The 25021-nt window shown below is 43.8% G+C and overlaps 1 protein-coding gene across 14 annotated transcripts in view; it reads right to left on the minus strand.

The window, feature by feature from the left end:
- Positions 1-25021, minus strand: part of PTPRM (protein tyrosine phosphatase receptor type M) — an 826360-nt gene that overhangs the window by 28058 nt on the left and 773281 nt on the right. For 8 of the 14 annotated variants that reach the window (XM_009433655.5, XM_009433656.5, XM_054672048.2 and 5 more), the window contains 5 exons: positions 7457-7573; positions 6653-6703; positions 2601-2755; positions 2204-2339; positions 391-540 (listed from right to left, as the gene is read on the minus strand). In XM_009433655.5, the coding sequence (XP_009431930.2) occupies positions 391-540; positions 2204-2339; positions 2601-2755; positions 6653-6703; positions 7457-7573 (609 nt within the window). The remainder of the gene's footprint in view (positions 1-390; positions 541-2203; positions 2340-2600; positions 2756-6652; positions 6704-7456; positions 7574-25021) is intronic. The other 6 variants (XM_512029.7, XM_009433658.5, XM_054672050.2 and 3 more) reach the window with 1 other exon arrangement.

Consider the following 25021-nt stretch of genomic DNA (forward strand, 5'->3'; position numbering starts at 1 on the left):
ATGGAGAGCTCTTGGTTGGAAAGTCTAAACACACACTTCCATGGTGTAACTGTGCCATGGTTATGCTGTGGACAAGGAGCCACGGTGTTGGGGACTAGTCCGTGTCTGCCTTCAGAGGGAAGGAGTGGAAATGGTTGTTAGACCAGTGGTTCTCAACCAGGTATTTCTGTCCCCCAGGGGGACACCTGGCAATGTCTACACACATTTTTGTGTGGTGGTGATACCATAGACGTCTTCTGGGTAGAGCTCTGGGTTACCCAGCCCTGAATACCAACAGTGCTATGGAGGCCAAGGAACCTTGTGATTCAAGGGCTCACTCAGGTGCTGACCTTGAAATCCTTCTTGAGGAGCAAGTCACCATGCAGTGCCCCTCCCTTAGGCATCACTTACCCGGAATTCCTCTTTAATCTGGCTTGAGTTTGTCTGTGGATCCAGTTTGTTCATGTCATAATACAGAGACCTAACTTGGGAAGCAGGCACAGAGGTGTCCCCACAAAGACAGGCTTCCAGGATCGCATCGTGGATAAACACATACTGCTCCTGGAGAAGGAGATGGAACGAGTTACTAACTTTAGAGAACCAGAGAAGGAGGAAAGACGGTATCAATTTTAGCCTCACATCATCAAGAGAGTGGAGACAGTTCCTCCAGAGAGAAACACGGTCCAAGGGCTCAAGTGCTAGGAGACTGGGGTGCAATGCCAAATATTATACAGATTGATTAAAACCAATCGGACCCAATACAAACCACCACACGCACTGCAGCACCATGAAAACTGTGGCTGAAGACCTCTGTCACTCTGATCCTACTCACTTGGAACTCAGTATTTCACATGAGGAATGAGCAGAATTTTATCTATGGTAGGATTTGCTGGTCAAAATAATAGTGCAAAGAAGGTCCAGAAAAACTTGGCATTACTGTGAAGACAAGAAGTCTGGAAGTTCTTAATTCAAAATGTAAAAGTACTTAGAAGTTCTTATTTCAGAACATAAAAGTTAATATGATTATGAAACCTCTTAGAAGTACAGAGAGCTGTTCTCATATATATCTTCAATGAGTTCACAGCGTAAACATGGGGCCTCTAATTCTGATTTGGCACTGACTTTTCTTAAAATTCATTGGTAGAGTCTTATATTTGTTATTAATCTTTAGTTATATGGGAAGTTTAAAAAGCCTCTTATTACAGTTAATTTGGTTTTTTTCTATATGTAAATATGACCTTTAATTATTTTTTTCAACAACCTCTTGTCCAACAGATTGATTCCCAAAAACAGCACACTACCAGCAAACAACACGTGAAAATGGAAGATCCAAGTGAGAAATGCGAGGGCAACATTTGATTGACTATAAAGTACATTAAAAGATAAATTATTATGATTATTATCTTTCAAACACAGTATCCCCTTTCTAAGGAAAAGAACCCATGAAAGCAGCATTTAAAGTTTCTGTTATTTTTATGTTAGCTAAAAAAATGGGATTAGGTTTCTCAGAGGCTTTCATAAACCTAAATGCACCATCTAAATGTAAGGGATTCTTACTTCTTCTTCACTTCACTTCATGAATCATTTTCCAGGTGGTCGGTGTGACGCCTACTTAAAACAATCAAATATGAGTAAAAATACGAATGTCCTAAGAGCAGGATGTAATATTGCTTCTGAAAAAATGGAAATTCCCGATATACCTTGAATTTCCACTTACAGAGTTACTAATTAGTATACAGTACTTCACAAAATGGGCAAATCCCCAGGACGCCAGACACTGGGCAGAATTTTTAGGGTCAGGAGGCTTCTGTTCTTCCCAGGACCCTGGGAGAAGAACAAAGTGCACAGAGATAACCCTTCAGCCACTATTCTCAGGAGCGGTCTTGCTCTGGTTACCAGCTAGTTTAAAAGAGATAATAAAAGGAAATGGTATTGAAAGTCTGAGCACTTAACAGAGACTTTTTTGGGTCCCTTAATACAGAAAAGTGTGCAAATTTGGGTTCTTGATTCTGTTACCTGGAAAACTCCTGGGTTTGTTTGGTTTGTTTATGAGAGGAAAAACAAAAAGGAGGAAGGGAGGGAGGGAAGGAAGGAACAGGGAATGCCAGGTAGATCACTTTAACAGATAATTGCCTGGATTCCTTGTGCCCTTGGCCCTGAAATGGGGAGATGCAGGAGGGAGCCCAGGGACCAAGGCCCCAGGCTAGGTGATGAGCGGGAGTACCTCTGTTTGCACCATGTTCACCCTCCGTGACCGCAGCTCCCTGACGCAGTTGTAGATGTCTACGACCCCTTCCCTTTCGGCCATGTCCAACATGATATCAATGACGATGAAACAGCCAGTCCTCCCTGCACCAGCACTGAATGAAAAGGGGGGTCTGTCAGTGGAGGAAGAAGGACCACACTGCTGCTGCTGCTTTTTAAATTTTTTATCGAGGTGAAATTTACATAATATAAAATTAAACCTCTTAAAAGGTACACTCCAGTGGCATTTAGCGCTCCCAAAATGTTGTGCAACCATCACCCCTCTGAAGTTCTAAAACATACTCATCATCCCCAAAGGTGGCCCTGCACCCATCACCCACTGCGGTTCCTTCAAGAGGCTCTGGAGCTCTGCTTACCTGCAGTGCACCACCAGTGGGCCTGCACTGGGCGGGCTCTTGGACTTGACTTGCCGCACGAATCCCAGCAGGCCGGTGGCATGGTAGGGGACCCCATGATCCGGCCAGCCAGTGAAGTGAAACTGTCTGATCTCTCGGATTTCATGCACACCTCTCTGCAGTAGTTGGTTAGCCAGAACAAGGAAGAGAACAAGGGAAAACAAACTGCAAATAAGCAGGGATAGCTGGGGGAGTGGAAACAGTCCCCAGGTAGCAAGTCTAGGGCCAGGAAACAGTGGACTGCTGGGGAAAGAGGCCATCCTTAGATCTCACACACAATGTGGAAGGCATTGTGCCCTTAGGAAGATGTCTGGGTATGAAAGGGAGATGACGTTTGGGGAAAATGCTAATTTTTAGGTGTAATTCCAGCAAATGGATGAATTGGTTGGGTTGTTTGAAATTCCTTTCTAAAAAGTAGACTATGTTAAAGGTTTGTCTCACTTAGATCACAAGGTGGCTGGTGAGGTGAGAGTCTGTAGAGAAAGAGGCACAGAAGAGGGGCCTGAAGAAATTAAAGGATGTCTGTGTGATCAATACCAACTCCGTGTTGGGGCTTTCCGGCATCCTGGTACCTCTCACAGCAGGGACTGGAGTGGTGCACACTCACTGAGCATGCTCAGATGATGCTTGCAGTAGGAATGAATGAGGACACCTTTCCAACTAGACAGGTCAGAGAACTCATTTGCATTTACAGCTCTGTTTGTTAGGTTTCTCTTTTTAATGTGGGTAAATATTTTACCCATTCATCCAATTGCTAGCAATCTGAGTGACTACACTGCCCCAGGCATTATGGGAGGTGCTAGGGCTACAGAAATATGTTTTTGAGTGGCTGTCACAGTCTGCTTGTGGCAAACAGGCATGTAAGCCAATATATACTATGGGAATCGAAAGATATTTTTGCTGGAATTCTATGCTAGGTCAGTAAATCAAAGGGGAGCTGCCTGCCACTCAACTGTAGTGAAGGCAGAAAGAGACTTTACGGTTTGCTCTTGGTTTTAATTTACTTTTGTTTTGAGAATAATTAAGGTAATTTATACCTGTCAATTTTGTTTTCTAAGTATAAGCCTATATATTAAGACTGTGTTTTAAAGCAAAAGACTGTTTTGAAAACAAAACTGGAATCAACGCTGCATGTATATCTAGGATCAAATTAGACTTTCTTCCTTCTCTCATTCCATGATCATTTTCTGAACCATTTCTGCATTTGGTTTTATTGTATCTTAAAAGTAAACACTCATTAACCTTATCACTTTCACCATCGATCATTGTTCACACATGCTTAGTGAGCAAAGAAGAAATTCAGAATTTTTATGTGCTTTGAAAGACCAGAAAAGCAAACAACTGCAGATTTCGAGATAAGACTTGCTTGGCACCCATGTGTTAATATGTCTTCATTTAATAACCCACAAATGCTGAAGCTTTACTTCTCTGTGAAAATGCCATTCTTTACTAGAGTTTAAGCTATAAGGAATTAAGCAGTCAGGGATTCATAAATGCAAATCAATATTGTCGTCTGCTAAATAGGCTCTGTGATCCCAGAGTAGTATGATTAGGTGGTTAGGAGCCCAAATTCCTTATCCCTAAAACCAAGGGAATGTTTGCCAGTGCCATGGTCTCCCTTAGAAAACATACAGCTGAGGCTGTGTCACCCTCAAAACCCCTAGAAAGCTCCCCCAGCTTTCTGCATGGTGACCCACGTAGGAGTGATCCCATTTTGGTGGTATGCATTCCCATATACGAACTGGGAAAGCTTATTGATGGTAAATACTTTATTCCAAAGGGGAAAAAAGGGACATATCTTTCTCCATGTCCTGGTGGGTTTTTGGGGTGTGGGGTTTTTGGGGAGTGGGAGCATGGGGTGTGCTTCTCTCTCTAGCTTTGTTAGATTTCAGTTCCAGCATCCTCAAGTGCAGAACTACAGCTCTTAACTGATCTAAGACTCTTTTTCTGAGCAAGGTAAATATCAGTTTCTGGAATGTAGAAAACATTTCTCAAAATTAAACCTCCACCCTTGAATATGTTTGCTATTGACAAGAGTGGCAAAGGAAATGGCTTCTGATCCAGTTTTCATTCTTGTTCATTGACATAGCAGTGTCTCCTTTTTTCTGTTTTGGAATGTAATACATTTGGGGAAGAACATCATAGATGTCATCAGTGATCACAGCCCAAATACCTCCCAATGTGATACTATTACTTCCTGGTTTTTCATCATAACAAGCATTAATGTTATATACAAAAATGTGAGAGTCACTTAATTTTTTTTTTTTTTTTCCGAGACAGGGTCTCATTCTGTTGCCCAGGCTGCAGTGCAACAGCGCAATCATGGTTCACTGCAGTCTTGATCTCTCGGGCTCAAGCGATCCTTTAGCCTCAGCCTCCCAAAGTGCTGAGATTAACAGGCATGAGCCACCACACCCAGTTAGTCACTTAATTTTGACCCAAGTCATACAATAGTCCCTGGCCCAAAGTGGGTGCTTAAGAAATACTTGTGAAACGAATAGTCATGTTCTCTCTTGTATAATACATGTTCTGTCTTGGAGACAGGAGGATCATCTTCTCACGCCCTCTCTGAATCCTAGGCAGCTCCTGGGTAGCGAGAATTCAGTGACCTTGTCAACTTTGTTTCTCCCAGAATAGTCAGGGATAGATTCACCAGACAGCCTAAATGCATGGAGACTTCAGGGGTGTCTTCCTTCTGACACTCTGGGTACTGTGTATTATTTAAAATCTGTTTAGCTTGGAATCATCAGCTATGTGGGAAATAAAAGACAACAATCAGATGCAAAGCAGGAATTCATGAGTTCCAAAGTGCATTGCATCTGCTTGTTTTGCAGAGCAGAGCCCAAATCCATTTTCACCTTTAGGTCCCTTGATGCAACATGCTCTCAAAATAGACTCAGAATTGCAGGCATCTCAAAGTACATGCTTACCTGTTCTCTTCTTTCCTTTCTAATGAGAAAGTTTAAAACCTACAAGAAATGCTCTACAAGTACTAATGATTTGTTTTCCTTAAAGATTCCAATTGCCCAGTTAGAAAATCACTAATGTGTCATTTTGATTTCCCCAAATGCATTAACAAGCTCCTTCTTCCTTCTCTTCCCTCCACCACCTCTTCACTCGTTGTCTAGTGACTAAAATGACTGGATATTTCAGACACATTTCTGTGCAGCTGGGAATTCAGGGGAGTACAATAAGAGGTTAAAAAAAAAAGAGGAAAGAAACAAACAAACCCTTCCTTTAACTACAGAGATGCATTTTCAGCTTATTAGAGAGCTGACTATTGTTCAAAAAAACTCCATGTTTAAATGATGGCTTTTGGATTATTTTTTTAAAGAAAAAAATATTGAGGGTCTTTTATCGCTGTTTTAATGCGGTTATTCATGAGTGCTCTTGCCAACAGCCATACAAAAATCCTCCATGTGTTTTTTTTTTTCCAATTCTGCCTAAGAAGGAAAAAATTGACATCAAAGTGTGAGGTTCAGAACTTGAAGAACTGAGTCAACCAGAACTCCTCATTCTTTGAAGTCTCCAAGCTTTCTGCCTGCTTATTAAAAAAGACAGGCTAAGAAAAAAAATGCTAAATAGTATGAGAAACAGATTAAAATAAAGTCTTTCCAGCTTTGTGATTCTATGACTAATTTGGATCTGCAAACCAGGAAAGGTAGTTCAAAACATCAGACTAAATTAGCCAATAAGCAGATGTTGCAATTTCCTTGATTTCCTAAAACTGGTCTTGTTCATCTAAAAAGCGCATTTAGATGCAGTGAGAATATAGAGTGGAGAGGAAGGCCAAAATCCAATTCCCTAGCAATCTGCCTATAACCCAGGTCTTCCAAGAAGACCTGCTACTATTATATGAGTAGAAGCTAACAAATTCACACCAAGATCCCTAAGTCCAGGGCAGCTGTGCAGGGCTCAGTTATGGAGAAGCAACTCTGGATAGAAAAGTCTGTGGATCTTTGGAAGGCAGAGTGTTCCTCAGCCACATCACCTCCACTTTCCCCAGAGCCTACCTGTGACACTTCTCTGGATGGACTGCAGTTTGCTTCACCTCCGGCCCCTCCCTATGTCAGCAGAAAGAGGGGGAATAAGGAAATTCCCTGTTATGCCCTACAGTGCTTCCCAGAGAAGAAGCCCCATCCATGCACATGGGATGAGGCAGGGCAGAACCAAAGCAGAACATTCACCGTCCCAACACCAGCAACTACAAAAGGGGAAAACCAGTATGGGAGTGAGCATGAATGAATGCACTGGTTCATGCAAGAGTGTCCCATGTCTGATGGAGATCAGTCACTTAGGTTTCCAGGTAGGTCACTTCCACCTGGAAAATCCATCAGTCCACATTAAACCAGAGGTTTGGAAAGCCACAAGGAAGTGAGAGATTCCAGGAGGAGTTAGGACCTGTGTCTCAACACTGATACTAACTCCCTACTGGGAAATGCATATGGACATACACCATGAAGGAAATTTACCAAACTGGAAGGACATTTATCAAAATTTAGCAAACTTTGTTCTGTGAACAAAGAAAGAGAGACGGGCAGAACAATATCAACCAGGGAAAGAAAATAAACAAATAGACATTAACTTTTGGTTTACTTGCAAAATATAGATTCTTATGAAATGAGAATGATTTGTTTTAAAGATGGAACTGAGCTGTTATAGAATCAGAGGGCAAGATGCAATCTTGAGAAACCATCAGATAGAGCCTACCTGCATTGAGATATGAGCATGTGTAAAGTATCCTAGGTAAGTTAATGAGGCTAGTATGGTACCACTAGTGTCTGACCATAGCTTTCAAAAGCAGTATGAAAACTTACCTTTTCAACAGCAAATGTTCTTATCACATATTCTGCCAGTAGTTCTGTTTCTATTAGGGTAACTTTAATGTCTTTATATATCTCTGTGTCATCTGGCCAGTATTTGCAGCATTTGACCTTTAGAAAACATAAAAGAAATTATGGGTTTACAGTTTGGTTTTTTTGGAGTTCCTCCCATGATGGGTCACACTATGATTTATAGGATAAAATTTGCACACAAAAGTTAATTGTATACTCAAGAGGAAGGTCTATTTTTTGTAGATCACCTGTGTTTTTATTCTTCTCAGAAGAAAACAATATTTGAGTTATGGGAGAAGTAAAACCTGGAAAAATGGTCTAAGTTTAAAAAATTGTATTTTTACCACAAACATCCCAGTTACTGTAACCATTCATTTCCTGTGCATCTCTACTCAGAGAACGGCCTGCAAAAATAAACTGTGAAGGAAGTTTGCAATATTTTAGCTCTTCTTTTGAATTCTTTCTAGTTTCAGAAAGTGATTGAAAACTTTTTAGGAGGAGTGGGCAGAAAATCAGATTGAACACTAAAGATTAGAATTATATTTTTTCTGAAGGAAGTAGCTAAGTCATTTTCCCAAATTAGAACTACAGATTCATTTTAGTATAAATAAATTCAATAAACAAAACTTCCTAAAACATGAAATTGTCTTTCCATATTGTCTGAAGCCTCTAACTAATCTCAGGTGGAAGAATTTTGCATGCAAGGAGCATTTGATTTCCCTCATTTCTGAGCACTGAAGCACTCCACTGTCATATTTTTGAAATTCTCCTAGCAAATTGTATTTTTTTTTTTTTTTTGGTAAGAATGTTTTTCTAGACATCAACGAGGGGAGAGCAGGACCAGAGGCTGGGCAGGAACACGTGACCACCTCAAGGCTCTGTCCTTGGCCTCTTCTGCCTCCCCAGGATTCCTGGCATTTTCATCTATTCCTGTCCCTGCTCCTCCATGGATGAATTTCTATTCTGTAACTCTAGCCCTGTTTCTCCATGTGCTGAATTTAATGTTTTTTGTTTGTTTTTGTTTTGTTTTCTTTTTTAGAGACAGGGTCTTGCTCTGCCATCTAGGCTGGAGTGCAGTGGCGTGATCGCAGCCCACTATAATCTTGAATCCTTGGGTTCAAGCGATCTTCCCTCCTCAGCCTCCCAAGTAACTAGGACTACAAGCACATGTCACCGTGCCCAGCTAATCCTTTATTTTTTATAGCAATGGGGTCTTGCTATGCTGCCAGGTCTTGAACTCCTGGCCTCAAGCGATCCTCCTGCCTTGGCCTCGAAAAGTGTTGAGATTACAGGCATGGGCCGCTGTGCCCAACCTTCTGAATTTGATTTCTAACTTCTTTTGTGAGCATCTTCCCTTGGAGGTCCTGCCAGCACCTCAAAGACCATAAGTCTAAAAGAGAATTCTTTGCCCCACAGTCATTGCTCTCTTCCTGACTTCCTATGTGACTGTTATGATTCTCTTAATCAACCCATTCCTTCTCCCAAACCCAACCATTTGCCAAGGCTAGGAGTATCTTTGAAGCAGCTCTCAAAGTGTATTTTCCAACTTCTTAATCCCTCTGCCACAATCCTAAATTCAGGCTCTACTGTCTTCCTGCATGGGCATTCTATGTGTCCCAATACCACAAAAACTCTCTCAATGTGTAATCCCAGTGCTATTTACTTGTTCTGCTCAAGAATCTCCTATTTCTAACTACTTTCTGAAACTAAATACGAATTATTTGGCCAGGCAGGTAAGAACCAGTTTTTAAATATGGCCCCAACCAGCATTTCCAGCCTTATCTTTTATAGCTCTCTTTTCTATGCACATATATTTTATGTTCAAGGACAAGTGTTTGCCCTGTTCCCCAAACATACCCCATGATCCAAACTCCTACTCGCACCATTCCTTCTGTTCAGAATATTCTCCTCCCATCCATTTCTTCCCAGTTGAAGATTTTTTGCATTCTTTAAAGTACATCTCACATGCTGCACTCCTTCAAAGACTCCTCCATAGATGTGAGCTCTTTTTGCTGCCCTGATGAAACATGCTTGTTCTGACCCTGGTATGATGCCCTTCTTGCACTGTTTGACTGTAAACTTATTCCTGGCCAGCACATAAAGGGTGTTGTTTTGCTTATTTCTGCAAACCCTGCAACACCTGATCGCTGTGTCCTGTGTGCACTAAATATGCAATGTATACATATAAAACTGAATTTTATGCAGAGAGTCATAGGATCAGTGTAGGAAGGAAAGTCCCAGACTGGGAAAGTTTACAAAAGAAATCTGAGCTGAGAGGACCTCTCCCAGAATGGCAACCCCCTGAGGTGCACTGATGTTCCCCCATGAGCTATGTGGCTGGTTATTTCAGCTGCCTCCTTGTGAAACTTTCTGGCCATGGATTCAGTGCCCTTCCAGGGAAGCCTCATTACCTTTAGTTGGCAAGACGTAAACCAGATATGCCAGGAGTTGCAGATACTGTAAAGCAGGAGACAATGATGGTCCCTGCCCTCAGTAAGTGTTCAGCCTTCTTTGGAATCTTTTCCACCCTCATTATGGGAATATTATTTGTGACTTTATAAAGGGCTTATCTATAATATCTCAGAAATTTACATCATGGATACCTTTGCTCCATCAAAAATATCCCAGAGTAAGAGAGACCTACAATTTCTCCTTTCCCAGATGTAAAGTCAGTTTGAGCAGATCATGTATATTTGTGGAGATGTCTAATTTGACAGTAACAATGATTTCATTTCAAGAGTGTCCAGCACCATACTTTCACGATGCCAGTTAGCAAAGATGCTTATATGGGACATACTAGCTTCTTCTGTATATTGGGGGATTAGTTTTTACCTTTTTGTGACTTCAGTTATGCAAGCAGAAGGTAGTGGGATAGATATAAAAGTACATATATAGTATACAGGCACACTTTAAAAATAATTATTGATGAATAAATATACACTTTAAAAATTCATTTATTTCTCTGAAAATGACAACTGAACAAAACACACACACCCGCAACGTATGTTATACCAGGTTTATCTTACCTACTAAAAACACCTTATCAAGATTTATCTTAATAAAAATGATTTTACTAATTACAAGATGCAATTGATGTATGATATTTTGGATGGTCACCTAGTCTTCCATTTAGACTCTTTAACCTCCTTGTTCTCGAATTTCAAAAATATGACAGTGGAGTGCTTCAGTGCTCAGAAATGAGGGAAATCAAATGCCCCTTGCGTGCACTGAAAGCTCGGTTTCTTTGGGATTATTGGGAGATGCGCTCCCAACTCCTTCAACTCCCTGGAGCGAGCTCTGGTTCCATCCGAAATCCGACCCTGGGCCCTCCCGGGCTGGCTGTCCCCGGCACCCAGTTCCAGGCTCTCAGGCTCCTGGTCCCCCGCGGCCGGATAAAGCCGGGCGCCCCCGCGCGTCGGCTGCAGGGAGCAGCCGCCAGGGCTTCCAACTTTGGCAGCGCTTCCGCGGAACAGGTGCCGCCGCTCTCCCAGCGAAGCGAGGGAACAATGAAAAGAAAACACCGTCTGCTCTCAACTGCTCGGCACGGTGCTGACTTCGCACCGCCCGGATGCCTCCGACCGGGCGGTAATTGCGAGGGAGGAGGCGCGGGGCCGCTTCCTTCTAGAATGCGTGCTGGGCAAGGCCCCTCCCGAGCACAGGCACCTGGCGGGGCGGGCCCAGAACAGGCGGCCCAGGCATTTCGAATCCGGTCCTCCCCATCTCATCTCCCAGAATACCCCGAAATGGTTTGCCACATCTGTTTTCAGCCTACTAAAAGCCCTTCTAAATTGGGTTTCTTTTAGTATCTTTTTAACTACTTGGACTTGTGTCAAGTTATTATTTTGCTTAAAAAAAAAAGGAAAAGGAAGACAAAATATGCTTCGTTCTCTCTGCATTTACAGTTTCCGTGTCTGGAGAGTGTGGGGCTCGCAGTCGCTTCCTGTCCTCTAAGGTCTGCATACAGAGATGCTGGAACTATTGGTTTGGAGGTGCCCGTTGGAGCCCAGGAACCAAGGAACGGGAGGCGCCCCTGCTCTGATCGTGCGCCTGGCTTGGCTGCCTCCTGCAGCCCAGCGCTACCTGCACAGCTTCTAGGAGAGGCTGCGCCTCCCACGCATCCTAATCACGTAAGGCGGCAGCCTCCAGCCCAGAAAGCAAGGTCCAGAAACAGATCGTCTAATTACCTTAGTGCCCTGGTGGTGGTTCCACCAGGCCGTCAATCAGGCTAACAGTCCCGAGCCCTGCCACCTGCTCATTACTGCCAGAGGGCGGCAGGAATAGATGTGTGGTCCCTGCTCCAAAGGGGTGATCCTTGTTGGCTTTAAAACTCACAAACACGAAACTGCACAGAAAGTGCTATAACTCCAGGATTTCTAACTTCCTGAAAAAAGATCTTTGAGGTGGGTCATTTTAAACCAGCAGCCCAGATAATACCCAGGTAAATTAAAGTCAGAGGATGGCTAGGGGCCAGAGCTGTGGCTCCCGAGGCTGCCAGCACATGACTGTAACTTTCAGGGCATTTGACATGACTACAGCAGCCGTTATCAAAGTGAAGCAGGCATGATACTCCCTTGGAGGGATTCTGAATAAATTCGGTAGGTCTGACTTTGTGGGGCCTGAAAATGTGCGCTTTGAACAAGCTCCCAGGTGATGCTGTGGTCTCTGGACCACACTGTGGGTAGCAAGGATTGAGACAGCACAGCTGCAGTCTTGCCAGGCTGGAGTGCCGGCTCTCACGCAGTGTGGACGTGAGCTTGAGGGGCTCACTGGAGTTTGCTCAACTGCAGGAGCTTCATCTGTAAATAGGACATGATTATAAGTCCTATGGCAGAGAGTTCTAAGAAGTCAGCAGTTCCCAAATTTGCCTGCACATTAGAATCACTTAGCTGGGGGGAGGGAGGTCTTAACAAATTCTACAGCCCAGGCCATACTCTAATTAAATCATAATTTCTGGGGTGGGACAGAGGTATCAGTAGTTTATTGAAGCCCCCCTCTCCCCAGGCCATTCTGAAGTGTAGATACATTTGGGAACCACTGGATTAATTGATACAATGTGATGAAAACATTTAGCCATGTGCCCAGTTTATCCAAAAATGGAAATTGAACAAATGAAAATTCCGACTATTAAGTGATCGTTTTGTGATCTGGACCCTAGATGTCTACAGGAATTCAGAGGCCAAGGAGCCCATGGAGGCCTGGAGAGAGGAGGCAGGGTGTCCCGGAGAAGGAGGAGGGCAGAGGTGAGTACTGACAATTGTGCATGGCTTATGATGGTGGAGGGACAGCTAGGGGGAACCCCCTGCTGATTCCTCTCTCCCTCAAACCTTATCTGACAAGAGGAGAGAGAGGGAGAGAGGGAGAGAGAGACTGGCATGTCCATTTGCCTATCAGTGTGGTTTGATTAACTCCCAACACAATAGGTGGTTTTGGGGAAGGGGATTCAAATCAAATATAGCTGCGAGGAATCTCAGAGACAGTCAATTTCCAAACACTCATTTTCAAGATCATTGCAACTCCCATCCACCGAGCAGTTCCTACTTTGAACTGGACACACTGGATGGCTGCATTCTGACATCTGTGGCCTCACTTAGTGGATGGAAGAGCATGTGATTTGCCCAGAAGAGACCTAGCAAGGGCCAGGCTGGTCTCGATCCTTTTCATTCCTTGTATTTCCTCGTGCTCTGGAAGGAAGAAGCAACAGGCAGGGCTAGGGAGTGCAAGTGGCTTGCTCAAGGCAATAAATTAGATGGTGGTGAAGGAGAGGCTGAAACGCAGGCTCTGACTCCAGCTACAGGGCCCTTTGGGAGGATGGAACTCAAGGTGCTTTATGCTTTCCTCAGTCTTACCAGGAGGCTTGGCCTCTGGAACAGAAACAAAGTAGGAAGCCTTGAAATGACTTCAGCTGCCTTTTTAGGGGCAGAACTGGAGACGGGTGGAGGGGTGGGCAGGAGAGCAGAATGCACGCTCTGAAACCATCATCCTCCTTTTTCCATTAGCACAAGCTGCTGCGTTTCTACTCTGCCTCCTGTGTCAGCAACTCTCCCCATCCACAGGAAGGAGTCTGGGCAGAACTGAAGGTGTGTTTATGTGCATGTGCATGAGTAACTCATTTTGCTAAGAAACCCATGATGAAGAAGGACTAAGAAATGTAATTGTTAGCTCTTAAGTTGGGGGCACCATAATGTGATCCAATAAATACAACTTTAAAGGGGAAGAAGGGATGAAAAAGAATAAGGCAGTTACAAGTTTTGATTTCTCAAGAGTTTTTAAGAGACTATTCTTTGTTTTGAAAGAGATATCCAAACCGAGTATCCATACTTCTATTAATAGTTGTGTTTGGGCCCGCTGAGAAGAGGGTGGATGGATATTGGATAGTGAGAGCAAAAACACTGCCATGAAGCACAGCTACCACATAGAGCCCAGCCAAGAGCAGCTGCCAGCTTTGTTTCCAAGATAACAGATTTATTGTATCCCCAAACCTTTTGGTTTAGAGGTCTCACAGGAATAAAATATTACTCATTTAAATATCCTGAGAACACAGATTGCTCTGGTCTCAGTGTGATGGAGTAAGATGCACATGGATTTTTTTTCCATCTACCTTGTGATGTTGCAGCAAGTGACTTACACCCCCTGAGCCTCAGTCTTCTCATGCGGCAAGTGACTTCCAGCCCGAGCCTGTTTTCTCATGCATAATATGAGATCCTATTATTAACTTCTTAGGGAGGGTGTGAAGATTAGATGAGATTTTTTAAAGTATATATAAAGTTGCTGATTAAGTACCTGGCTTATCATAGCTTTCCTAGATTCTTCCTTTCATACTGGCTTTATTTGGAAGGGGGACCTTCCTTGGGAAACATCCTTGAAGATTATTTCAAAACTGGCACTACATCAAGAGCTTCTGGAAGTCTGGATAGTTTCAGTTTGGGAAATAACTTCATATCATAAGTAAATCCCTCTTTCATGCCTTTACGGTCCTGCCTTAAAGTACCCTCACAAAGCGTCTGTTTTCCAATTGCATCTATTCGTTAATGTTGTTATTTAATGGGCATACAATACATATAAGCACAAGGCCACATCTGTACCCACAACGCTGGTTTTCATCAGCTGTAAAGAAACATGCAGCCTGGTCCCCTTGTGGAATTTTAAGTGTTATCCTACAAACCACACGAGAAATCTGTCTTGTTACTTTTCTCTCTTACCTCATCTTGATGAAAACTTAATCAGAAAGCAGCATCACTCAAACTACAACCAGACTTTCAGGAGACATGTTATTTCCACTGCTTGTTCCCCATCTTATTCAAGAGGTTCAGCTTGACTTTTAGCTATTCCCCAAATGTAAGTCCTCCTGCCAGGGGAGGGAGATTTGCCACTAGCAAGGGCAATAAACAGAGAGTGTCACATACTACTCTACAGATTATTCTGAAATAAGAACTTCAGAAATCTTTTGAGCAATGACATTATTAGAATACATATATATGCTGCCAGGTACATCAGAGAGGACGTTTCTTAGAGTGGTACATGATATATCTGTTGAGAAAAGAAATCCGTATTTTCTGTCATTGTCAGTCTTCACATGTGTCAGGGTCAGAGTATAGATCTACGACTTTGTGCCAGTCACAGAACTGTTCTGGCCCGCCAAAGACTAGATCACATGCTGGTGAAAACGATTCCAACTCCTAACGCTATCTGATTATACGCCCGCTCCCATTAACTTTGTGGGGTAAGTACTATTATCCTTATTTTACAAACACATAATGTAAAGCTGGGAGAGATTAAGAGATAGGAGACCTAAGGGACCAACACTGTGGCTGCAATGAGGGAAATCCTGTGCTTAGCTCCGGGCTGTGGTGTCCAGGCTGTCCTGCCAGTCATTCAGACAGCCCTGAAAGCGCATGACAAGCAGAGCCCGGACTGGGCATTGCTGGGGATGCAGAGAGCAAGGAGACATAGTTCTAATAGTCACTAAGAGACAGATGTGTAAACAACAAACTCAACTCAAGGCAGAATAAGGGGCAAGTTGACTGGTCAAGAGCACATTCCCTAGAGCCACACTGTCTGGGTTCAAAGCCAGGTCCCATTTATTAGCTGTGTGACCTTGGCTCCATTTTCCCATCTGTAAAATGGGATAAGAGAGTTGTTATGAATATTAACTCAATTCTTTTCCTTGTAAAGCACCTACAACATGCTCAGCACAAGTAAATGTTCATTAAAATTTTAAAAATGAAAACTGCTGTTGGCAGTCAGAAGTATGCTAATTCCAAAGAAAGGTATGCAAAGCTTCATAAGGGAAACTACCTTACAAATGAGACAGAAATATGGAGTGCTGTTTCTATGGGTGGATATGGAAGAGAGGGATATTCTAGACTTGGGGAGTTGGCAGAGGGCAGCTGGAGTGGTCTTGAGGCTCTGGCAGGTGGGGGCTGGGAGGGTGCGATCCTCCGACAGCAGCAGGAAGCAGTCACTATTTTGTGACCGTCAGCTGCTTCTGAGGCCCTTCTTGCTGCACTTTGATGCTACACTTTGAAATAAAGGGAATTGTATTGGGAAGGAAAGTTTGTATTCAACAGGAGCAGGAAGACACAGGAATGGGTTTTCTGTAGGAGCAGTGTTTTTAGAGGGTACCTAGTTCCTTTGTGTAGGTGTATGTAATCACTGCCACCACCATGGGGCTCTCTGCAGCTGAGGCAGCTGCCCTGCTGGGATGGGGTGCTAAGTGCAAGGTGCGAACTAATTGCGACAAGGGATGTGTGAGTAGGTCGGATGTGGCAGAGCTGGGAGCAGTTGGGGCCGGGGATCACCCAGGACTAGGTGTCAGGCAACCCCATCACCAGCGGCTTGCTTGGATCCTTCACACTGCTTGAGAAGAGGGCAGCAGCTTCAGGACTGGGGTGGCAGGATAACAGGCACATATCAGGGTTCCTAGAGCTGGTGAGCTCAGGCACTGGGTCTCCCGTGTCTCCCAAGTTGCCAAGATGTGACCTCTCTGACTTAGTCAAGACCTGGGAAAGTTCTTGAAACACACACACGATATTCTTTTCTTCTAGATAGAAGGATAACATTTTATTTTTAAGAACCTCGGATAAAGTTTTTATAGCCTATCTTAAAAATGAACATTTAATGATGACACAGTGTGCTGTAACAGAAAGAAGCCTGGCAGGCAGGCAGGAGGGCTTGGGGCTAATCCTAGCTGTGTTCCAATCTAGCTCTGTGATCTTGTGCAAGTCACTGAACCATTCTAGTACTCAGTTTCCTTACTGGCAAAAGAGGATACAAGACCATATGATTGTTAAAGGTATTCTGAGTCCTACAGTTATCTGATTATGTGATTCTAGAATGTGGTTCTTTGGAAGCCTTAGGAGTCAGGAGCATGGGTTCCAGAGTTCAAATCCTGGGTCCCACATTAACTAGCTGTATGAAGTTGGACCAATTTATTAATGTCTTTTAAGTTTGTTTATTATCTGGAGAATAGAATAACAATCATGTCTATTTCTTAATCACTCTGATGAGCTAAAGACTCACCACATTGACTTACCCATAAGAAATGTCCAGTAACTATTAGTGGTGGTCACCATTACCCCAGCACTTCTGCTATCGAGAAGGGAACAGCACTCAGTGTAGAGCTCCAGGTGCTCCATTTATTGTAACACACAATGCTTTATGGTCTGTATCAGTATTAGGAAGATAACAAGCTTTAATTTCAGAGGCATTAATCAGGGCTAAATGCCTCTGAGACAGTCTGAAGTGCGTACCTGTCCCAGTTCATCTCTTTGAGGAAATAAAGGGCTCTAGGTGTGAAGGAAGGAAGAAAGGAAGAAGAATTTACAAAAGACACGGGTCAATCTGAGTCTCACCACCCTCACCCTCTTCCTTAGGTTGTCACAAGGAGCTGCTAAACAGATCAAAAGGCATTGAAGGATGGAGTGACATGATATATGACCTGCCCAATCCTTGACTGCACATCACATAAGCAGTCCTAAGGATGTGAAGTATATGATGCCACCAGTTGAATGGATTGAAGCTCCTACACGTACACTGTTGGTTTCAGATTCTCTACTCTACAACATCAGAAAAGAATCTATTTTTGGTGAGATAACAAATGTGCTATGTTACTCTAGAATAAAGACATCTGTTTACTTACAATTTTAAGTGATAAGAGTTCTGCTTCTATTTTACAGTAGACAATCTAAAGCTAAAAGATGTAAATCCAAACAGTGTCGGGTGTTGAAACATCTACTCCCAGCTTCCTTTCACATCCCCTTCTGCAGGCAGTGTTCCCCACTGTTCATCCCTGGTCTCCTGCAGTGCGTCTGTTTCAGACTGTGCTTCTTTATACAAAGTCCTAGCAAGTAATCCAGTGCAATACCAGGGGGCTAACTCACCTCTGCTTCCTCAGCTAGTATTGGCCAAGGTGACCAGTCCACTTTTGGAACTCAGCAGCACCCCCACAATTTTCAAATAATGTTACCCAAATGCACGTTCCTTGTCCTGAGCTCTACAAACCTGTAATTCAGGCATAGGGAAGCAACTGACACACTATCTTCTTGTCAGGTATGAAGGGCTTTTTTTGCATAGATTTCACGGCAGAGGTGTGTCCAGACCTGTTCCACCTTCTCACTGCTAGAAACCTGGTCCTACAGACAGGGAGTGGTAGCTTATGCATAAGTTGCTGTCTTTCTCTGGTCTTAGACATGTGGCAGGCACTTTCAGTGAAAAAATTCTGAGGCAGTGAATTCTGGTTGTCTGTAGCCTACTGAATTACATTTCTCCTTATTTATTTCCTTAGTTCATGAAACTAAAGTAGAGATACTGATGTCTTTGCCACTTTGTTAGTCTGAACGCAGTTGTGTAAAGGCTCTATCTAAAACCAGTTAATGGATTTTTCTGTTTCTTTGGTCCTATCCTCCTGGGAGAGGCCCCAGTGGTTACTCATGTATTTATGTGGCCAGACAACCCTAAGCCTTCTAAGGCAGAGGAAGGGCTCAGGGAGTAGATTTGGAAAGTAGAGAAAGGAGAAAAGAATCCTGCCTTCAAGAAAGGACCTCATTTACTGCTTTTCAGCAAATTGTTCAAGAATAGGATATACCTGCTGTGCGCAAAACGGGAGAAAAACTGACTTTCAAGGGCTCGTGAGCAGAACAAGGAAGGCAGGCTATTGCAGCTCTGAGACTGTCCCATATTGCGTCCAATGATGGTGCCGGGAAACTCCAGCTGTGCACACCCGAGCAGGTAGGAATGTGCTGGAACCACACTGTAAAACCGCTCAGGCTGTGATGCATCGGTCCCAGGTGCACTTGTCCATCTGCTACACATGCAGGCTCCCTGCCCTCTGAAGCACTTTTTAGATACAAAGGCAGGTGACCACCTGTATGTACCCCAAAGACTGTGGCAGACAAAGTTAGAGGTGACAGAGTGACACAACAGAGGCCCCAAGCCCAGGCCAGTAAAATGGCAAAGAGACAAGAAGTCCAGGCACAGATGTAAGTGAGGATTTTCCAGGGTCGGCCAATTATGGCAAAGCAGCAAGAGTGTCCATTGAAGGCTAGCGACAGGGCTCCGCAGGGGTGACCATGGAGGCAGGTGCCCAGGCACAGGTGTCTCCATAGGCTCAGCTAGACAATGTGAAAGAGCTGATCTGCACCCAGCTCGCAGTTACCTGGAGGAGCCAGGAGAGCGTGCTCAGAGCAGCACTTGTTATTCAGACCTGCAAATTTGCTTTGATCCTGTAATATCCTGCCACTGTGGCAGCATGAGAGATGGCTGACACAAACGTGTCAGATGACTTATAGCACATAAAGAATTGTCTCTGAAGCCTGATTTGTATTTCATCGATATTTGAGTGAAAACGACTTTTGCTTTTTTTGTTTTTTTAAAGGGACATAATGGATTAGGCTGAATTACCAAGTATTTAATACAAAAGGATTAATTGGGTAGGCTAAATGTAGACACATTTCTGTCATTTCAAACAGGTGTAGTGACCTTCACTCACATCCTTAGTGAATATATTATACATATTTGTATGGCTTCAGATTCAAGTCTCTTCTTCCAATGTAGAAGAAATCAACAGAAGGAGGGCAATACACAGAAATTCCCCTCGTATGCACTCAGTTATTTTGCAGCAGCTTACATGTTCCTCTGTAATTATTCTTCCACCTCTCCCGAAACAGTCACTCATACTTTCTCTGTGTCCAGCCTTTCGGGGTTCTGCTCACAGAAGCCTATGATCTGGCAGGGAAGGCAACATGGCAGCTGAAGGTGTTTTGTTCCTTCTCGTGTACAACCTTATGTAATACCTCTATAATTGGGTTGTACATGTCTTGAAGGATCCTCTCTTTTATTCTCTGGCTTTTGCCTAAAGTAGGCTGAGAGGTCGCCTGATGCCTGCACAGTCACTAGCTGCACGCATACCAGGGAGCAGAACCAGCAAGAGAGAAGAACAGACTCCAAGGGGTTAAGGTTTCTAACACCGGCAACAGCAGAGACACAGGAGGCGTGAGAAACAGATAGGAAGATGATCCTGTCTTCCCCACAGGAAATTCATTCATTCATGGTGACAACTCACCAGAATTCAGAACAAGAGAGACCATGGTCTGCACTCAGAACAAACAGTGGCTTGCTGCTCCCAACAAAGCAAAGAACATTTCTGAAATGGAGATAGGGATGTGTGTGTGTGCATGTCCAAGTGTATGCATGTGTGTGTCTGTGTGTGTGTGTGCGTGTCATGTGCATACATTTGGGAAGAACCTCTGATCAGATATGGGGAATGTGAAAATTGTAAAAGAGATCTAGTCTGGTTACTCGCGCAGGCAAATCTGTGTGTTGGGGGGGAATAGCTAGCCTTAAACAAAAATATGCGTGTGTAAATATGTTGTGTATGTATGTATTTGCAGGAATACTATCAGAATAAAGTTTACAGAGGTTGGGGTTGGCATATGATATAAAGTTTTATATAAGAAACCTCATTACTCTAAGTTATAAAATGCAGAACTTAGTATTTAAAATACTGAATAAGCCTTCAATAAGATTGGAGAAAAAAGTTATATGGTTTTCTCCTTGCTTTAGTCTGCGAGTATGTGTTTTCTTTTAGTGTCATATTTTTCAAAATCATTACCCAGTTTGTAGTCAATTAAGTGTTTCCTGGTTAAATGAAGTTGTTTTATAATTGTATATGTTTTTGCATCTCCTTTATACCACAGTTTACCTTTAATTAAATGGATTTGCTGTCCAAATTGAATTGACGGATGTGAAACGATGATTCTCTATTGATTAAACACTTTGAGTAAAATAGCCATTTCGTTGCCTAAGGAGATCTTCCAGAGGTAACAGTCACACTTGCAATTATACAGAACACAACGGGGCATGCATAGATATCTTCATTAAACGATCGTGAGAGTCCTCCAAAGAAACCACATGCTCTCCAAGGACCCCCTCCCCACTGCAGGCAGGAACCCGCTGTGGCCCTGCTGATCACTGGGTAAAGACACGGAAATGGGCTCACCGGGTGCGACTGATTGTGGCAGTTGATAAATTGGGGGGATCGCTATAAGTAATTTTGAGAACTTCTGAAAAGGATATATTTCTTCAAAAATCTTAGTTTACTGTAGTCAGATTAGATTATTTTCAAAAGAAGGTCTATAAATTAGAGAACAGACTGAATATCTTTTATGGTCTGCATAAATTCAAATACAGAAGGATCACTGACAGAATTTGTCTCACTGGTACCTAATCACATGGCAACATTCCATTCCAGATCCTCTACACAATTCATGTGAAAACAGTGCAGAGGACATGGGAGCGGAGGGCTCTCTCCCAAGGGAGTGACAGTCCTCATGTTTTTGTCCTGAATCTTTCCCCTTTAACAATCCACACTCAATCGTTTTCTGCTGTTGGTGGTATTCAGAGTGTACAGGAAGCATCAAGGACTCTGGAAGCATGTGGATTAAACTGGATCTGGAGTGCAGATGCTTTTGTTATTCAAATGGATCCCGTCACCAAAATGTAAACAGCAAACAGGAAAATATCCCTCATATAAACATGGAATTTTAGAGTTCATATGGATAATTCCCTTCATTCCAAGGTTGCAAAAAGTAAGGTGTGGGGTAAGAATGGGTTGGTTTTCAGTTCACCTAGAAACGCTCCCAACACCCTATTCTCCTTGGAGTCACATTCCCCTGCCACTAGTACCTGGAGGATTTGGGCTATTGGCTGTCCTGGGATTCCACCTACCTGCATCCTGTAGCCGCCAACTGGAGTCTCACTTAATCTGCCCATCCTTACCTTCTCCCCAGAGAAGAGGTCACTCCCATTCCAGGCGAACACCTTTACCTATGTCCTTGATGCATCCCTAAAATAGCTACTTCCCTTTTCGTCCAGCTTCTCAGCCCATGGCCTTGTTCCTTACTACACTGGGAAAACCACTGTTACCAGGAGAGGGTGCCATCCTGAGTGTGTTTCTGTTTGGTTCAATTTATTTAAGTGTGTCCACGCCTGTCTCTGCTCTGCAGGCTCAGAGGAAAAGATGTCATCACTTGTAAGGCTGAATGGAGGACCTGCGCTCAGGGTCCCTTCCCTCCTGGCTCCCTGGCAAAGACTCCGTCCACTTCCCAAGATATCCAGTCTCTCCCTCTCTTCTGATTCTTTTCCTTAACACATAACTACTGTCAAGGGTCTTTCACCTTATAAATATCCTTTGATCAGAAATGCTCCTCTGTTTACAGCTGCACTCCTCTCTTTTCCCTGCAGAGCTAAGCTTCTGTCAAGTCTACACTCAGTCTATGCATCCTCATTTGCTACTCCTGCCTCAACGCTGCAGGCTGGCTTCAGTGCTTGCCATTTGTACTGAATGCATCATTTGGTCTGTCAACATCCATTTCATCCATTCATCCTTCCTAATGGATCCTTGACTTCCTTTTGAGGAATTACTTCTTCCCTATTGGGTGGCTTGTCAATTAGAGGCCCTGGACAGCGAGGGATGAGCACATGAACCAACCTTTGGGAGTCGGAGGTTCTATCCTTGTTATTAGAATCCTGAGCACAGTGACAAAGAGACCAGAGAGCTCACTGTCTTAGCATCAGCACCTTGACTAGACTGTCTGGCTGTGAGACCCATTTGGCTCACTAGCCCTCTGGAGCTGTTACCTTCTTTCCTATCTTTTGTAAGCCTTACTCTTCACATCAACATTTTGAGCTTCTAATATTCTTTTCCCTTTTCCTGAAATTAGCCAGAGTTGATTTCTGTTGCTTGTAATCAAAGAACTCAGATAGGCCATCACTCTGAAAACACTGAGGCAAAAGGTTGCCAGTAACCTTTTCCTTGTTAAGTCAGATGGTGATTGTTCTGCCTTTGGATGATCCACTCTGTCTCTGCAGTATCTCCAGTGTGGCCCTTTCCCCTTGTCACTTCCACACCCAAATCCTTTGGGGCTCTCTGTCATTCATGAGCTGAAGCCCAATTCCTGACGTGGTATATCCATGACAAGGCCTCAGTTCTCCCTATAATCCCCATTCTCTATCTCCCCTGGTTCATACTGAATCCCTGCAGCTTCCCTCCAGGGTCCTGTGGTTGCCTCTGCCTGGAACACCTTCCCTCCCTCCTTTGCCAATTAATTTTCATTTGCTCTCCCACCTCCTGTACTCAGCACCAGGCACCTCTTGTTCTGAGATGCATTTATTGACAAATCCCTCCAACCTCCACTCAACTCCACAGCTAGATGAGGTGCCTCTTTCATGAACTTCCACAGCATGCTGTGAAACCTTTATCATGGAATTTCATCCCTTTGCTTGACGCCCCCTCCCTGTGTACAGGGACACATTTAATTTGTCTTAGCATCCCTGGCTTTCTTTGACTGCACATTGAGTGGTGTGAATGCAGCATATGCTTATGAACTGAAGGCATCCCCTTCTGTCTTGTCCGTGATTTTCCTCTGTCACTTTTCCCCTTTTCTTGTACCTTTAATTTGAGAAGGCAATTACATCTTCTTTTCAGACTCCCAGTTACTCTTATGTCTACTCTATCACTAAAAACACACTCCCAACCATTATAATCACTGTCTAGACCCTGTTCCCTTCTAGGTGCTGCTTCATCTCTCTCCTGTGACTCGCTGCTCCAAGAACAAGCTACAGTTGCATCTTTGCTGCACACTTAGCCACTGTTCTACTGCTGCTGGATTCCTGGTTCTATCACCCCATGGGAACTTGGTACGTACCAAACACATCTCCAGTGCTAACGGGGGGCACTGTGGAATGGGGAGAGAGCATGGGCTTTGGAACTGGACAGACCAAAGTTTCAATTCTAGCTCTATGCCCTTGGCCAAATTATTTAACCACACCAAGCCTTACTTACTTAGTTTGAAAATAGGAATCTTTAAATGTACTCAGAGGGTAGCTGTGATAAGATTGTGAAACATTTAGCAGGATGCCTGACTCAGTACATTCTTTCTCTCTACCTTGCTCTCTGATTCCTGTTTACCTGGCCTTTCTGTAGCTCGTGACCTGGTCGCTATCCCCTTCCTGTTGAAATGCTGTCTTCTCTTCGTTCTCATGATCTGGGTCCCTTTGTTCTCGCCCTATTCCTCTTGCTTTCCTTTTCCAGACTCCATCCCAGCTGTTCCTCCCGACTGCCCCCAGAAACAGATATTCTCCAGTGTTCTGTTGTGAGTCCTCCTCTTTTCTCTTTCCACTTTCTCCCAAGAAGTCTGTTCTGTTACAGTGGTTATCACTTTGCATTATACTTTTTTTTTTTTTAGACGGAATCTCACTCTGTCACCCAGGCTGGAGTGCAATGGTGCGATCTAGGCTCACTGCAACCTCCGCCTCCTGGGTTCAAGCGATTCTCCTGCCTCAGCCTCCCAAGTAGCTGGGATTACAGGCACCCACCACCACGCCCAGCTAATTTTTTGTGGTTTTAGTAGAGATGGGGTTTCACCATGTTGGCCAGGCTGGACTCAAACTCCTGACCTCAGGCAGTCCACCTGCCTCGGCCTCCCAAAGTGCTGGGATTACAGGCGTGAGCCACTGCGCCCAGCCGCATTATACTCTTTTTTGTTTGCCTTTTTGTCCCATAGTTTGTGCCATGTCTTTTCATCTTGATATCCCCAGTGCAGCCAAAGCCTAACACACAGTAGATGCTTGTGAATAAAGGGGGATGCTAATATTTCATAGTTTGTTTCTGTGTCTTCAGCTCACATCTCTCTCTTGAGCTTCCTGGAAAGCACCACATTATTGCTCATTCAGCTTCTTAAACTCAGCATGTCCAAGATGAAACACATTGCCTCTCCTTACACCTACTTTTATTTGGGGGTGTGGGGGTGGGCTGGAAAGAGATACCCATTCTTGGTTAATACCCTTTATAGCAACCCAAGTCACAGTGGTAGAAACCCTGGTTCATTCTCAAGTTCTCCTCCTTCCTTATCAGCACCACCTACCCACCATAACACCCAAACTGTATACTCCTCATAAGCTCCCAACACCTCTGCCCAAACTCAAGCCCACATCATCTTTCACCTAGAGCCTTGCTCTAACCTCCTAAACGTGTCTCCATACTCTTCCATA

Source organism: Pan troglodytes, chromosome 17, assembly GCF_028858775.2.
Source record: "Pan troglodytes isolate AG18354 chromosome 17, NHGRI_mPanTro3-v2.0_pri, whole genome shotgun sequence".
Taxonomy (NCBI): domain Eukaryota; kingdom Metazoa; phylum Chordata; class Mammalia; order Primates; family Hominidae; genus Pan; species Pan troglodytes.